This window comes from Notechis scutatus, chromosome 1, assembly GCF_049901735.1.
Source record: "Notechis scutatus isolate UNSWTSFEM ecotype Mainland chromosome 1, rNotScu1.2, whole genome shotgun sequence".
Taxonomy (NCBI): domain Eukaryota; kingdom Metazoa; phylum Chordata; class Lepidosauria; order Squamata; family Elapidae; genus Notechis; species Notechis scutatus.
The window spans coordinates 43,194,523-43,211,023 of record NC_142009.1 but is presented as its reverse complement, the minus strand read 5'-3'; the positions used below and the strand labels follow the sequence as shown (position 1 = coordinate 43,211,023).

Genomic DNA, 16,501 nt, shown 5'->3' with positions numbered 1-16,501 from the left:
TCAGAACCATTTGATGTTCAGATGTTTGCTTGAACGCCAAAAATAAGGTAGAGGAACATCGGCCTATTCACTACGTTTTTCTCCCCCCACCTCCTTGTCTCTCCTCCATGTTATATGATGGGTTCGGTAATGAAGGAGAGATGCAATCACATTCACCTGAACATGACTGCAGTTTTCAGCAGATCCAAAAACCAAACGAGACAACAGATGCAGCCATAATGATTCCCCCTCCAGACTTCCCAGCTAAATGGATGGTGGTTGAGGAGTGAGAATGAGATGGACAGAATGTGAGGACAAAGGGGGAAGGGTCCTAGCTCTCCTCAGTTTGAAGCCTTAATGGCATCAGGAAAAGATTGAAAAGGACAAGTGGATTTAAAGAGGAGCTTCCCAAATATCAATACAGTCAATTGTGAGAACTGCCATGATTCTACTGAAGAATGACCAGGCCTGGATTCATTTTGCCTCTCTTGTTTTGTTTTTTTGTTTCTGTTGTTGTTCTCAAAAGCCCAGGCCTCAGTGATGTGGAAAACCAGAAGAAGTTATAGTTGAGGCAAGTTGCCATAGCGTGACTTCAGCTCTCTGCCCCATAATTACCCCAAGTGTTCCCTCGTCTGCAGGACACAAAGCAGGAGTGAAAACAAGGCAAGGGGGTTGCCTCAAAGACCCAACTTTTATCACCACCCGTGCCCACCTCTCACCTGAAGTGCTGAAGGACTGCTCCACAAGTCCCACTTTCACCACCTGTGTGGGAGGAAAAAATTGCTCAAAACCAAGAAATTGCAACAGGCAATATTCCACCATCCTGACAGGTAGATCTGGGAGGGGGGTGGGTGCGGGGGGTGGGAGTGGGGTCCACAGTGGGGGTTCAAAAAGTCAGAGAAGCTGCCTGTTTTTTATGTGCATCACAGATGGAGATTTCATTGCACCATCATGTCTGCCATCTTGACTTTTTGGCCACACCCTGAGAACCTCCCGGATGGGCCCACCTACAGCTTCACAACAACAAAAAACCCAACTTGCAACGGAGTTCATGTGTATTCATGCAAGGCATACACATTCAATTTTCTCCTGCAGGCATCTCAAGAAGCAAAGAAAACGGCTGGGGAATTCTGGAAGTTGAAGTCCACACATTTTAAAGTTCCCAAGGTTGGAAAACTCTGCTCTAGCAATTACTTGCTGATGCACTCCAACGCACTTACCCCAACAAATGGCACAAATTTCTGGCAGGAATCCTCATCTGGGCTGTAAAAATGGAACAGAGGCAATTACAAATGGCAAGCCCCTGCAGAGTCCTCCACCTGCAAAGGCCACCTGTGAAGTGGAGTTCACCCAAAGCTTTGCCTCCCATCATCCTTTGCTGGTCAGGTTACCAACCACTGTCGAATAGCTCTGGCCCCTCCCCTTGCAGTGCCGTTGGACACAAGCAGAAAGGGCAGCTTTGGGAGAAATGGACTGACTCCAGGATTAGGCCAGGCAACCCCAGCAAAAGCCTGATGTAATCAACAAGCAGCTATTGCAGAGGCAAGCAATGGTGTCTCTTTCTCGGGAAGCTGGAAGGAAGCGGGATGGTTCCCTCACTCTCACATAGCATAGCAAACTCCCCCCCTCCTCCCCCGCGCAACCCCAATGCTGAGCACAGGATCACAGTGCGCAGGAAAGGTGGGAAGGCAAAGGGAGAACGCAGAAGAGACTCAAGAGGAAGGAAGAGAGGCCAGCTTCCTTCTCTGCGACTTCCACAGGCGGGAGTTCTCACATGCAACCAGGGACAGCCAGCAGCCTGGCCTCAGGCAAGACAGGCAGGGGAAACACTCATTCTGTTCCTAGACAAAGAGATGAGACGGACGGACACAGAAGAGATAAGGCAATACTGCAGCAAGCCACAGTCCAATACCTGATATAAAAATCAAAATAGAGGCTTCTTTTCCTTGAATGCCAAAAACCAAGAAGAGGGACAGGCGTCAGCACTACTTGAATACAAGCAGTTAGACACTGGCGCTGGGAGACAACACACAGTGCCTATCTCACTTGGCAAGGCTGGGCCATCAGAACTATATTGTACTCAACATGGGGAAGGAAGGGGAGAGAAGAAAGGCCCAGTGCGACTCCTCGTGGCCTTTGAATTAGTGGTCAGAGAGCATGACGTTTCTTCCCAAGGCCACCTTTCCAAGGTATTCCTGGTTAGCTTTCAGCAGAAGCTAGCTCAAACTCCACAAAGAGGAACAGGAAGATTTCAAATCTTTTCAACAATTTCCCACTTAACATACTTACTGTACTTTGGAGTATTTATGTTGCAGGTGCTCACAACATGCCTCAGAGAAAGAGAGAGCTGTCTTACAAAACATTGGTACCAGCACTGGCTCCACATTTTGCCCATTTGCCTGCCCTTTCCCAGACAACAAACCAGAGGCCCAGGAGCCAGTTCTTTTTGGATAAGTTGTTATAAGCCACAGTCAGAACACAGAGACAATGTAAAATCTGGCAGAATTCAAACAAGACAGAGAGGTAGAGAAATAGAGAATGAGAATAAAAGAAAGAGAAAGAGACATGGGGGAGAGAGTTTGCTGAGGAACAAGAGTGAGGATACCAAACTAGCAGTAGTAGTGAAGAAGAGGCCAATCACTTTAAAGATTAAAAACATACTGTTCCATCAAATAAACCTATTGCCACCAGTGAATTAAAAGAATGGCTTTTAAAAAAATGTGTTTCCTGCCTAAGAGAGGCCTTTTTTTGTCATCCACAATGGATCTCCTGCCTGGCAGAGACCACAGCCAAAGAGGGACACGTCAACTTCTGCTACAGGCCTTCTCCATTCATTTTGTGTGATTGTAGTGTTGATGCTCTCACAGATCTAGACATCTTCATTTGGTATGAATGCTCATGTCCTCTCCATTCAGATACCAAACAAACTTCGAAAAACATTGAAAAAACTGCAAATCATTGCCACTGCTCTTAAATTATTTTTAATTGTTTTCCCTCACAACAACAAGGTATCTGAAGTGACCTGGAACTCCAGGGGGCATTGCAAGCAATTCACCAGGGAGATGCTAGTGCATTCTCTGCTCAACTGGGATGTTGGCTGGGTTCTGTCCTCACACATTAACTGAATGTCCATCCAATGCCACACTCCATGTCTCCCTATGGCTCTGCTTTATGAGGTGAGATGTGTTAACAGAATACATGTTGTCAAAGAAATACCAGAAGAAATACAAATGTATGAATGGTTCACTAAGGCCAAAGACAGGTTCTCTCCACCTACTATGTACTTTGGAGTACTGGAAAGATTCTGTTCTGTTTTTTAGAAAGCTTAGGCGGGGAAAAGATTAAAACGATTTATTCAAAGCTCTTTAGGCTCCATTTAGTATTAGAAAATGTCAGCATTTCGTTTCATCATTAATTTTTGACTTGAATACCAGTATACTTTCATAATGGGGGGAAATTTAAATACACACGTAGGCCTTGTCCTCCTACTCATAGTTTGATTTCTTTGCCTTCAGTTATCTGAGTAGTGAGTTCCTTGAATTACACAGCACCATCTTTTCCCCTCCTGTCTTTGACAGTTAAGGCCACCGGGGATATAGAGTGACAACATCAGAGCGAATTTTAATACCCCTTTTTTAAAAAAAAAAGTAAAATAGGTGCATTCAAGTATACTAGAAGCTTAAAGCACCTCTTTTGTTGCTTTCCATAATAAAAAAATATCATATAAACTGACAGCTCTTAACTAAATTTCAATGACACATCCTTAGGATCTCTAAGAGTCCCCCCAAAAAGGGGTTCAGGGACCATTTTTAGCCCACAGGCATCCCTTCTTCACAATAACTGCAGAGTCTGCAATGCCAAGAACTTGCTCATTTTTAATGCTGGCATTACATAACAACAAGAAGTTCTAGCACTCACAACCGTCCTGTGTTCAGATAACTAAGTCAGTTCTTTATGACCTACAGCCCTGCCCCCCCCTTCCCCCCTCTTCCTCTCACAGCGCCATGAGGAAGGTTTCATTTCCTGGCACATGCTCTTCTTCCATCGGTGGGGCTTTAGCACAGAATTGCTCCTCGGAGCAAATCAGCAGAGGTTAATTTAGAGCAAGGCATCCTCAGCATCTGGAGGCTGGTGGGTTATTTGAGGGAAAACTGTCACAGAGAATCTGTCGAGATGGAAAACATCCCTTCACCAGGAAACAAACTGGTGAGGTTGCCCCCCTGCTGTCCTATCTGGCCTCCCAGGATACCATCTGCCTTTTTGCTGGGCAGATCTAAAACAAAGGCCTGTACTGCTAGTCTGTGAAAACATTTGTGGGACCTATGTGGAAGCTGAATGCATCCTTGGAAATAAAGACGATTTCGAAGGCCGGGCATTCCTTTGAGACATGCAACTTTCTTTTTAACACTGTTTAAAAATGGCTTATAGAAATGAAAACATCACCATGCCTCCAATTCAAGAACAAGTCTGCTTGGGGAGGGCAGAGTTTCCCTCAGTCCAGGAATGTCCCAGCAAAGAGCAGAGTCCGTTCCTGACTTCCCCAGAAGCTCCCCCATTGAGTGGAGTAAACCAGCTGTATATACTGTGTGCCAGTCCCCCCCTTGGCTGCAGTGAAAAGCAGAGGACGGTGGGGCCTGATGTACCCCAGGCACTTGAACAGTGGCAGGAGGAAGGACGCAAACAGCACTTGCAATCCCAAAATGACTATTCAGACCAGCCTTTATCCTGGGCAAAAGCAGAAAAAAAAAATGCCCATCTATTCTGCTTCCTCCTGGTTGCCCTGTCCTTTAAGAGCTGTATGAGGATCACACAGCAAAACCTGGACATGTTCCCTGGAAACACATAGAAAAGAGATCATGTAAAGTAGAAGCAACAACCACCTGGTGCTCCCAGAAGGATGATTTGGGGGAGGGGGGTTGTTTCCAGGGGAGGCAGAGAGATATCAGGTCATAATGGGTAGACCAACGGCATCAAGTAGATAAGAGCTGTGTTAAACATATAGGCACCTACAGTTTTTTCCTGGTTTGGCAGCATCACAGAGATGATTCTGGTTGTAAACATATAAGGCCTATTTTTGAGCATTCACTACAGTATGCTTTGTGTGTGTCCTATCTCAACATGGCAGAAAACAAACCACAGTCTTCCTCCTCTTATCAGGCCTCAATGCCCAGCCCAGCATACCACCCTCCCACACACCAAGAAATATGGGGATGCAGCCATGCACCACAAGAGATGGGCTCCACATTACTGTATGTGGGTTCAAATAAATAATCCTGTTGCTGAACAAGGCCTGTAAGAGAGTGAAAGGAAGGAGAGATGAAAGGAAGGGAGGCTGCAAGCTGACCTACCTCTTCTGTTTGTAGGTCAACATGGCCTCTGAAATGGGTAGCTGGTGAGATACATTGGCACCTGTAATGAACTGAGCAACCCGGCCAGGGATGTCCACAGTATCTGGAAAGAGATGGAGAGAGGGGGTTGGAGGGGATACAGAGAGCACCAATGAGGCCCAGGAGCTACTTAGATCAAATATCCCATGATTGGTCTGCATTGCTACAGCCAATTCTAGCTCTTACCTGAACTAGGGGCTTCAACTCTGCTGAAAAGCTCCCTCCAGGCTGCATCCAGAAACAGAGTGCTGTATCTATTATCAACTGACCCAAGGTACTTGGCCAGGGGGTGAGAGCCTGGGAAAGATACAAAGCATTTAAATAAAGGAAAGAAAAAGAGGAGGACATAAACCAGATAATTTCCTCATCCTCTCCTTACAAAGTTGAGCCAAAGGTCTGAGCAAACATACATGAATAGCAAATTGCCTCACCTCCACACATTTCTCTAGCCCATGTTTTCTTTTGCTGGTTGGCATAGCTGCTTTTGCATGCCAACGAAAGGAAGGAAGGAAGGAAGGAAGGCTCCCCTGGTTTAGAATATGCCACAGCTTTTCAGAACTGGCGCCAGTGGGCAAGACTCTTACCCAAGGGCACCACGAGAAAACGGAGGTAGTTCAGCCAATCAGGGGTCTTGCTGGCTAGCTGCTCCACAAAGAAGCGCAGGACGATGCTCAGGTAGCTCTGGTCCCCTGCCACAGCCACTTTCACTGGGGGAGGCATGTGGGAGTTACAGTTACAGCTGCGAAGGAAGAGAAATCCCGAGAGGTTTGAAGGCTGCAGATCCAGGGGAGCAACACCAAATCCCACCAAGTAACCTACTGCCAGCACTCCCTCTAGTTTAACCCACCCACCCCCTCACCTTATTGGAAGATCCTAGACTTCCCAACTAGCCAACAGTCTTTCAGTTGGAGAGAATGGGAAGCTGTGCATCATTGCCTTGGAAAGCAATGGGCCGTGGAAAGCTGGACCAAATGAAAAGCAATTCCCACCTCTGAAGCTACAACCAGGGTGGCTTCAGGGTCCACGCAACCAAGTACCAAAGTTCTCAGGCACACGGTTAACTTGGGAAACCTATCAGAACCTGTTCGCCGTGGCCTCGGCTGGCTATACTCACTATCTCTGAATGCGAGAAACAATTGTGTTGAAGGCAGCCTGGACATCTGCCATGGAGCAGGTGGAGACCATGGGTTGCTTGTGTTCTTGGAGCTGATCACATAAGTACTGCCAGCATAAAACAAGAAACATAGAGAAAAGCAGCTAAAACAAATATGCAACATCTCTGGTCTCGATGTTCTGCTCCTATTCTTGGCTCTGTGGTTTGAATGGGAGGAGAACTCTTCCCGAGCTAACAAGAAGGACTTATTTGGGGATTTAATGCTTTATGATGCTTTACAAGGCAAAATTGTACCAAGACACAGCATATTGAATTTACTTGAATGTTCAGCAAGTTTAGATTTATTACATTGCCTTACTCTTACTCTCATTTGATACCATATAATTCATGAATCTGCAGTTATCTACACATCTGATCTGGCACACTCCTCTGTAGTTTTAATGTACATTTCATTGTTTTAAATATTTCCCCCCTCCCTTTTTGGCCAATGGGCTCTGTAAACCCCTGAACTGCTTTTCACAAGTTTCCCTTCCCTTTCAGAGCAGAGGGCTTAGTTAAATGCAGCCCATGTCCAATCAGCTGCCTTCAGGGCTCCCTCACCTGGCCTTGCCACTCTGTGATGTTCACCAGGATGATGCTCTCAGGCAGCTGCTCGTCTGAGACCAGGATCTGGTTGAGCTGATCATACACAGATTTCCGAGGCACCTGCAGCAGCAAAGGAAAGCCATTTTCAGCCCAAATGTCTATGGAGACTCTCAGTCATCGAGGTCACGGTTGTCCCAAAGGTGCTTCCCCCCCCCCTCCCCCGGAGGCAATTGGACTTTCTGCTTTTTCTTTAAAGACATTTCACTTCTTCAGCTTCTTGGAGGAGAAGCAAAATGTCCTCAAAGAAAAATCAGAAAATCCAGCTGCCACTTGGGAAAAAGCACCTTTGGGACAACCAAGTTGAGGACAGTTCCAATCCCTGCAATCATCAAAGACCATAAAGATAGGAGAGATTTTGGCTGTCTTGAGAAAGTTCCAAGTGTCTCCATTGCTTTGATTTTGTTTCTCCGCTCCCCATTTAAGGCATTTCTGGGGGCCCTTCTGCCCTCCGCCCCGGTGCCAGGAAAGAGCCTTTCTCGCCCCACAAGCCAGCATCCCGCTCACCACTGCCTAACCTGGCTGTTCTGCCGGGAGTCTGGGGAGCCCTCACTGTCCAGGCTACCGGTTCGGTCACTGTGGCTCTTGGAGTTTTGTCTATCCTTGACAGACATACTGCGAGGTCGCCAGAGCTGCTTGTTCTCAGCTTTGCTGAAAGACAAACAGCAGGTTATCAGCACAGGTTGAGGGAGGGTAGGCAGGTCTCAGATGCCCAAAGGAAGTCCCTGCTGTGCTAGTGAGCAAATGCCACGAGCAGCCAGAATTTCTAAGTCACCAATGGCTATCGAGACCCAAAGACGGAGACTGAACAGGGGGAGGGGCGGCTAAGAAATTCACACTTACAACAGGGATTAATTGGACGTTGTAAAACAAAAAATACTGTTTGTCAAAGTCTATAAACATCGACTAAGTGTACCACCACCTATGCTTTGATTATTTAGATCAGGGGTGTCCAACCTTGGCAACTTTAAGACTTGTGGACTTCAACTCCCAGAATTCCTCAGCCAGCTTTGCTGGCTGAGGAATTCTGGGAGTTGAAGTCCACAAGTCTTAAAGTTGCCAAGGTTGGACACCCCTGACTTAGATGCTATGCCAATTTAGGATTGAAAGGGTATCTGGGAAAACATCTTAGGTTTTTGAAGAATTTACTGATTCGATTGCCTTATGAAATCATAGGCCAAGAATCCATGCCTGAGCCACAGCAGACTTAGGGTTTCTACCTGAACATTGGCCCCAAGGGGAAAGAACCTTTTTTATACTCTAAAATCCTCCTCTGCATGGCCAACATAGCTGCTCCCTATGCAAGATCAGCTGCCCGTTGCCAATGAGGGCCTTTCTTACCTGGGGGAAACAGTGGCTGGGAACTCCGGCTTGCTTACATTGCTCAGTTGGGCAAGCCTATCCATGCTGCTTTCCTTCAACACCGTCTCAGCTGCTCCTCCTGGACAGGAATCGTTTGCCTCCAGCTCCTGAGATCATGTGGTTATTATATTTCCAATATGCCCAATAACCAAAGAAATGATGATGCACAGAAAGCATTGGAAAGTTTGTGGATGCGTTTTGCTTTGGAGCCCCAGGAGAAGGTCAAATGGAATGGTTTGATTGGCGTGCCTCTTACCCACCGGCGAACTTTTTTCTTCAACCTCTTCCCACACCTCAATTCACTAATGCACATTTCTACCCCCACTGCTACACCGTGACGGGCCACCTCTGTAGCTCACCCCAGCCAAACAGACAGAAGCGGAAAGAATGCTAACGGGAAGGTTTGAATTGGGAGTTGTTCCATACTTTCAAAGAAGAGCCAAATTTAATTTACATGATTCTAGAAGGTGGGGAGAAAATCCTCGACTGTGCCTGAAAAGCTGCAGGTACTCCTTGACTTACAACCACAACTGCAACCAGAATTTTGGTTGTTGAGCAAAGCGGTTGTTAAAAGTTAGATGTCATATGACTGCTTCATTCAATGACCACAATTCTGGCATTCCTGAGTGAGGTCGTTAAGCAATCTCACAGATCACAAAGCCGAGGGAATCCTATATAAGAAGTGCCTGGTGCGTCGGAGGGAGTGGGGGAGCTCTTGGGAGAACCTGGCATCTGTTCAGGAACCGAAAATCCTCCCTGCCAAAATCTAAGCAGGATTTTAAGCCCCTGAGCAGAGAGACACTCACAGGCAGCTTTACCCTGTCTCTGAAGGCCTTCCTCACTCAGGGGTACCCTGGGCTCCTTACCTTACTGTGCTGCCTCTCTGCTCAGGGGCTGAAGTCCCTACTTTGATCTTGGTTCTCTCTTTGTCTTTGGGGCTGGCTGAAAGAGCTCCCCACGGAAGGATTTCAACTCTACGTCTGCTTGGATTTCAGTAGAGTCTCCCTTTGAATTTGGATGTGGATTTCAACAATCTAAGCAAGCATGGAGCTGAAATCCTTTGGCGCAGGGAGCTCTTTCAGTCAGTCCTCAAGAATTAGAAATAGTCCTCTCGGCAGGCTTGCAAGCTTTCCTGCAATGACTTTCTGGGGAAGCCAGCAGACAAGACTGCAAATGGCAGTCATACGATTGCTTGTAAGTGCAAACTGGTTGCCCAAAAGTCAGATCGCTATCATGAGACTGGTAGTGCAATATTTTGCAATGGTCAGAATTGCTTTACAGGCCCCATTGCACCCTTTCCAAAACCACCATTAATTCAAACCATCATTAAGCAAATGGTCATAAGTCAAGGATTACCTGTATAATTAAAGAATATGTGATTCCACGGTGCACTGAGATGGTGGGATGAATCAACAACTGAATTGGCCAGCAGAATGCAGCCCTTGAGAACAAAGTATCAACCAAACAGAGCTATGTACAACCATTGTGTTTTCAAAACTCCCTTCAACATGGTGCTTTCTAAATTCCCTTCATTCCATCCACCACTACTCCAGGATGTAGATATGCCAGCAAGAGCTCCAAATATTTTGGTACCCCCAGAGACTGTGGATGTTTATAGAGTAGAAGAAAGCATAGGGTACTGTTCTTCATGTGAATGTAGTATTGGGGAGTAGTACCCGGAATATACAGAGTGGATGACTAGTGTATCTAGCACTGATAAAGAAAGATTAATGCTAGAATTTCCCCAAACATTGCCAATGTATCTCAAGGGCTCCTTGAGTCATTTTCTCCCACCACCTCTAAAGCTGCTGCTCACACAGACATTAGAACAGACTGAAGCAGGAAGATGCTTAGACCAACCACTTACAAATGCTTAACTTATAGATCCCAGTTTACTGTTCTAAAAATTATCCAAATAGTTTGTCTAGTCCCCATACATATGGTTCCTCATGAGAAACAATATTACAAATCAGCCAGAGAAAGCATCTCTTTGTTGTGAGCTAATGAGTTTGATGGGTCAAAGCAAAAACAAAATACATGCTGTTGTGGGACCCTATGTGGCAGGGCCCCATGAGTATAAGTGGCAAGGATTGGTCACATCTACACAGTGAGTGCCAACCATTTCAGAATCCCTGCAGTAGGACACATGGCAGCTTTGTTTTATCTTAGGAACACTCAACTGTACAATATTTTGGAAATCTGGACCCAAAGACTGTTCTGTTCCCAATGGAATAGCTATCGTTTGCCCAGCATAAGTGTCAGACTGATGGCCACTGACAACCAGGATCAGATGAGCAACATGAAGTCAACCATTTACTCATTTGGATAAACTGCCAGGTCAGTTGGGAGGGTGGCAGAAACTTCATAAAACAGCTAGGAAAGGAGAGGACTCACCATAGCTGCATTTTCCACAGCAGCCTCATCTTGGGTGCGTGGGATACCCACTTTCCACTTCTCTGCTTCTCCCTAGGAGAGTGGGCAGAGAGCAAGCAGGCATGGGGGAGGGAAGAAGAAAATGGGTGAGTAGTGACAACTTTGCATCCATGAAATCTTAAGAAAGGAGCAGAAGCAGGGCTATTCCAGACAGGGGAAGAACAGGCACATGTCAAAATACATTGTGCTTTCTCATTGTCCAGAATATTGGGAAAAGACCCAAGGGCCACAAGAAGAAGTTGTAGGGGAAAATAGCCACCCTCCCTTTCATTTCATCACTGCAGGAACCCAAGGAGCCCAGCTAAGTAAGTTTGGTTGGCTTGCTCCTATCCTACTTCTTCTAAATTGGAAAAAAGGAAGCTCATTAAGGAAAGACAGAAGAAAGAAGAAAGCAAATGCATGTAGCAGGAATTGTTACTAAAGCACAGAGTTTCTGGATGGGCAAACCGGAAAGTCGGGGGAAGGAGGGAAGGAAGGAAGGAAGGAAGGAAGGAAGGAAGGAAGGAAGGAAGGAAGGAAGGAAGGAAGGAAGGAAGGAAGGAAGGAAGGAAGGAAGGAATAACAACTCACAGGGCTGCCCGACTCTCGCTCCTGCCCTTTTTGGCTGTGCAGACTGCTGATCTCAGTCTGGGAACCAGAGTGAGAGACGCCCTCAAAGAAGCGCCTGCAGAAGAAACAGACAGACAGACAGACAGACAGAGAGACAGACAGACAGAAAGAGAAACGAGGGAGAAGTGAAGTCACCATAACCCAAGCTTGAATTCCACCCCATTCTCTATCCCCATGGAGCACCACAAGCAAAACCATCACCAAAGACCTGGTCTTCCAGCAACACAAAAAGATGGTTGGAAGGGAGGGAGGGCCAATCCTTGTGAGCAAAGGGGTTTTTGAAGTGTCACTTTCAACAGAGAAGGAATAAAATAGACCAAAGCACTTCTACTTCCAGCTAGAACAAGTATATTCTCCCCAACCAACTAGATTCTCTCTTAAAGTAACTGAATCTGCACAAGAAAGGGGGCAGCTATTGTTCAGATCTATTGTTAGGTTTGAAATGGCTGAGGGGGGAAAAACTCAAATGCAAAACTGAAAGGTAACTCTTTGTTACCTTCCTATGATTTCTATCATAGGATGAGAAACTAAGTGAGTCTGCTTTGGCTCAAGCTTGCAACTTTATTTTGTAACAAATATGCACCAACAGCACAACTAAAGGATAAGATCTACATTGCAGATTGGTCTAACTCTGAGCTTTTGCACAGCATTAAAGTATATTCCTGGGTTTAGGTAAGATTGAGTTGTATCATTTCTATCGGAAGATAAATAGAGTTTGGAGATATGGGTGTTTACTCAAAGCTACCTGCAAGAACTCAGATTACATGATTCTTTGTAAAGATCTTGCACTTCCAGTATCTGAAAAGGAACAGGGTAAAGTATCTGGTGAACACAGGTACCGTTTACACAAGGTGGAATCACCCAAAGTAGCTAAGATTTTTTTTTTCAGATTTCACATTATACATACAAAGGTTAAATAAAGGTAAATAAATGTAATGTAATAAATGTAATAATGTAATGTAATAAATGTTAAATAAATGTAAAAGGAGACAAGTTCCTTGCAAAAGTCATTCAAAGACCTTTGCAAGGAACTTGTCTCCTGTTACTTTTTAACCTTTATATATTGTTTCTATGTTTTAATATTGTACTGTAAATTGCCTAGAGTCTCTCTGCGAGGGGCATGGCAGTTCCAAAATATGATATATAAACAAAAATAAAAACTAATGGGATATGCATAGTTGTGCACATATGTCTCCATAACCCCTCTAACAATACTATGCATGTCAGGGAATACCCATAAAGGACCATAACCTCAAGGCAAGCTCTACTGGATGACCAATCTTAGTGTAAAACAAAAGAAAGCTAATATACTCGAAGGAGAAATGCCATCAACTGTCAATTCTCATGTGCTTCTAACTACTCTAACATTAACTCACTCAGCTCAAACCAACAGTTCTTCAGAGATGGAAGCATCTGGGCAAATAGATCTCTGGTGGAGCTAATTTCAAGGATATTGTCTTAAAGTACCATCTCAAATAGCAAAAAACCCAATCCCAAAGGGGCTTGCATTACCATATCACTACCTGCACTGAACAGATAGAGAATTTTTCTCAAATGGGAAAGGAGGGAGACACCTTCCCCCTTTTCTCAGGTCACTGACGAACCGCAGAACATTCTCAAACTTATAGGACAAACACAACCTTCCTTGTGGATTGATCAGCGGGGCCATTTTCCTGGAGATTTGAGATGTGCATTATGCACCTTCTTCATTATCTATGCTTCAAATGTGATACAGATAAGAACATTCATCCACCAATGAAACAAATTTACAGGAAGTTGTGCAGATATGGCCTTCAGGAACGAGGAGAACCTTTTCTAAAATCTTTGCTGCCTTGGGAGAAGTAGGGCTGGCACCACCAGAGATGCTCCAAGGAAGTAATATAGCCCCATTTCCCGCTTTGTAAACAAGCAGTCAGATATTCCCCCAAAGTTTTTTCTACTATCAAAAAAATAAAAATAAAAATTGAACGTTGTCAATTGTTGTTGACTGTGTGGGACTACAATTCCCAAGCATTGGAGTTACAGCTGAACCCATCTGTAAAGCACCAGAGGTCAGCAAAGTCTGCTTCTCCTTTTCAGTAAAACAATATTCAATTCCATCTATGCTCTGGTTGTCCACTGCACTTTTCCCAATAGTGTGATTTGCAGAACTAAGAGATACAGATTAACTGTAGACCTATTCCATCTCTCAGATTACCACTAAATCCTCCTAAAGATTAATAAAATTGGAAGCCTGTCCCCGTGAAAGAAAAACCATATGAAAACACTTAAAGAGGTATTCCACCACTTCCTCAAGCAAGCACTAAAATACAAAATTCACCATCAGTCTCTTTCTTCTTTTACCCAGTCATTTGCAAGGCAGACTCAGCATAACTGCCCCAGAGGAGTTTGGCTACTTCATCAATCCCTGCTGGTCTGTTGTGGCTTACGCAGGGCTCTTTTATTAGCCTGTCACATTTAAGGTCAGCCTCAAGCTTTCCCCATCCTTCACCAAATTACTTTTTGATCCCAAGTCTTCCCTTTCCCAGCAAATGAATCACAAATGCGGAAACTGTGTCTTGCAAGTCATCAGCCCAGCTGCACTGAAGAAGAAGGAAAGTCAGGGCTGATGAGCTAAATGCAGCTCTCTGGGACTGAGCCTCAGTTAACTCAACTGGGGCTTGCTTTGGAGTAGACGTGCAATGGATTCCTGGCTGGGCATGGAGTTACTTGAATTTTGGAGACAATGTTGAGAGGCTGAAATCCAAAGGAAAGCTTTGAAGGACAAATATTTCCTGCCACAGTTCCTCAAGCCAAATTCAGTGGCTTTTCATCTTTGAGCTCTTACCTCAAAGTTGGCTTAGGAGTGCTATGAACACTTTCATTATCTTCAATTTCAGGGCCGCTGTCACTATTGTTGCATTCCTCAAGGCTGTCATAGAGCAAACCCAGGTCTTCCTCCACTTCTTGGGTCTGATCCACTGGGTCAGAATCCAAAACCTGGAGATCCCAAACCATGGTGAGGAGAAAAATGGTACACCAACATAAAATACTAATTTCATCCATTAATTCATGGTGTCTTTTCCCCCCGGTTTTTATTACATATAAAAAACCATACCCAAAATTAAAATTCTCCTTGCTGATGCACTAGGATAAATACAACTATATATATCTGAGCCACTGAAATTGACCACTATGAAATCATTTTTTTAAAAAAATTGGAGTTTTTAATAACAACATTATAGCCTTGATGTGTCTCTAAAACACATGGGGAAAAACAGAACGTTAATATTTATTACTAAAAGAAAATAAATTTAAGCACTCCTAAGAATAAAATTAAGATTGCTGTATGATCCTATATTCCTTTTCTAAGGAAGGACAGTAGTGACAGAAGCCAACGAAACTCAATCTTACCCCATTTCTCAATATGGAATACCATATCATAAGGACCATCCTACCAAATGTACCACCTGATCCAAAATTAGTACCTCTTTTAACAGATGAAGAGGCCCAAACACAGCTTCATTACAAATGGGTATGCCTCTTTATTTGATAATTTTTTGACTTATATAGAAGACACTTCCTTCCTGTCTATAGAGATTCTCAATTATCCAGGTCATGGTTGTCCCAAGGGTGCTTTTTCCAAGAGGCAACTGGAGTTTCTTATTTTTCTTTGAAGATGTTTCACTTCTCAGCTTCTTCAGCTCTCAAGCTTCTTGGAGGAGAAGCAAAACATCATCAAAGACATACAAGAAAGTCCAGCTATCGCTTTGAAAAAACACCTTTGGGAAAAGACACTTCCTTCATTTATAGACAATTTGGCAATTCAAGATTTACATATATTTATCCATCTCGAGTAATGATTCATTTATCCTATGTCACTTGAGGGTATAGTAGTCAAGAGATGAATGTGTGTTAGAGAAAAAGAGAGAGGGAGAGAGTGCATGTACTTAATTTTAGAGTCATCTGAATACTTTTTGAGTCTCTCAAATTAATCATAAAGCAGGACTGGACAATTTTTAAAAGGCTGTGGACCGCAAAACACAACTTCATTTCCTGATCATTTAGAGGCTATAGAGAGCCGCTTATGAAGGGAGAGAATTTTTTTTTTACACGTTTGGGAAATTACGGCAGAAACAGGAACAGGCCTCTGCAGAGCAACTAATGTTGTGGGCTATGATTTATAAAGGCTCATGAGAAAAAATGTTTAAAGTGCCACAGAATTCTCTGTTGGTTTTCCTGAAAATGTCTCACATAACTATAGTTCTCTAGAAGCTCTTAAAGAAAAAGGAAGAAATAGTTTGTTCCCTAAGGGTATTAATCTTATAAATGTTTTTGACATTCTCTATATTTTGAAAGTGTTACCGATCAATCCCACGGTGGCTAAGCACAAGCCTTTATGCTATACAATAAAATACCTCTGATCCTGAAGGAGCCCCCCCAAAGCTACCCAGCTCAACATCCTCTGCCAAGCACTCCACAGTGCAAGTATTTATAAAATAGAGACACGGAGAGAAAATGAGGGATTGCATGCAGAAGCTTAAACCAGGTCATCGGGTTGGGGAAAGGGAGTGCTCCCTCCTCCTGAAAAAACTGGGAAATTGAGTCCTACGGGATCAAAGTTTTATCTCGATGACCAAAGCAAAGGATTTGCTTTACGCTCTGCAGCGTCAGGCAAAACTGAATGAATTAAAGCCAAATTACAGAATCGCTAATAACCAAATAATTCTGGGAGAATGTACTTCTACTCTCCTGAGATAGTGTATATAGTTTACATAGAACATGTCTCCTAATACTCTGGGATCGAAGGAGCACTTTTAACTAACTCAGAACCGGATTATGCTACATGGTTTCCCTTTCCCGGGTTGCAACGCATACCCAGTGCTGCCAGCTGTTATGAAACGATGTCATGCAGGGGGGAGGGGCTGCCCACATCTGTGAACGTTTTCAGTCACTCAAATCTTTCAAGTTTTGAGCACCTAAGGCCAGCACAGGA

General features: G+C 44.3%; 1 protein-coding gene across 4 annotated transcripts in view; it reads right to left on the bottom strand.

The window, feature by feature from the left end:
* Nucleotides 1-16,501, bottom strand: part of LOC113420273 (phosphofurin acidic cluster sorting protein 2-like) — a 158,458-nt gene that overhangs the window by 4,891 nt on the left and 137,066 nt on the right. Inside the window, exons 9-21 of one of the 4 annotated variants that reach the window (XM_087962459.1) lie at nt 14,354-14,505; nt 11,488-11,581; nt 10,879-10,950; nt 8,464-8,591; nt 7,641-7,773; nt 7,081-7,185; nt 6,481-6,587; nt 5,951-6,105; nt 5,553-5,663; nt 5,328-5,430; nt 1,892-1,924; nt 1,200-1,242; nt 699-741 (exon numbers count right to left, since the gene is read on the bottom strand). In XM_087962459.1, the coding sequence (XP_087818585.1) occupies nt 699-741; nt 1,200-1,242; nt 1,892-1,924; nt 5,328-5,430; nt 5,553-5,663; nt 5,951-6,105; nt 6,481-6,587; nt 7,081-7,185; nt 7,641-7,773; nt 8,464-8,591; nt 10,879-10,950; nt 11,488-11,581; nt 14,354-14,505 (1,279 nt within the window). The remainder of the gene's footprint in view (nt 1-698; nt 742-1,199; nt 1,243-1,891; nt 1,925-5,327; nt 5,431-5,552; nt 5,664-5,950; nt 6,106-6,480; nt 6,588-7,080; nt 7,186-7,640; nt 7,774-8,463; nt 8,592-10,878; nt 10,951-11,487; nt 11,582-14,353; nt 14,506-16,501) is intronic. The other 3 variants (XM_087962437.1, XM_087962446.1, XM_087962455.1) reach the window with 3 other exon arrangements.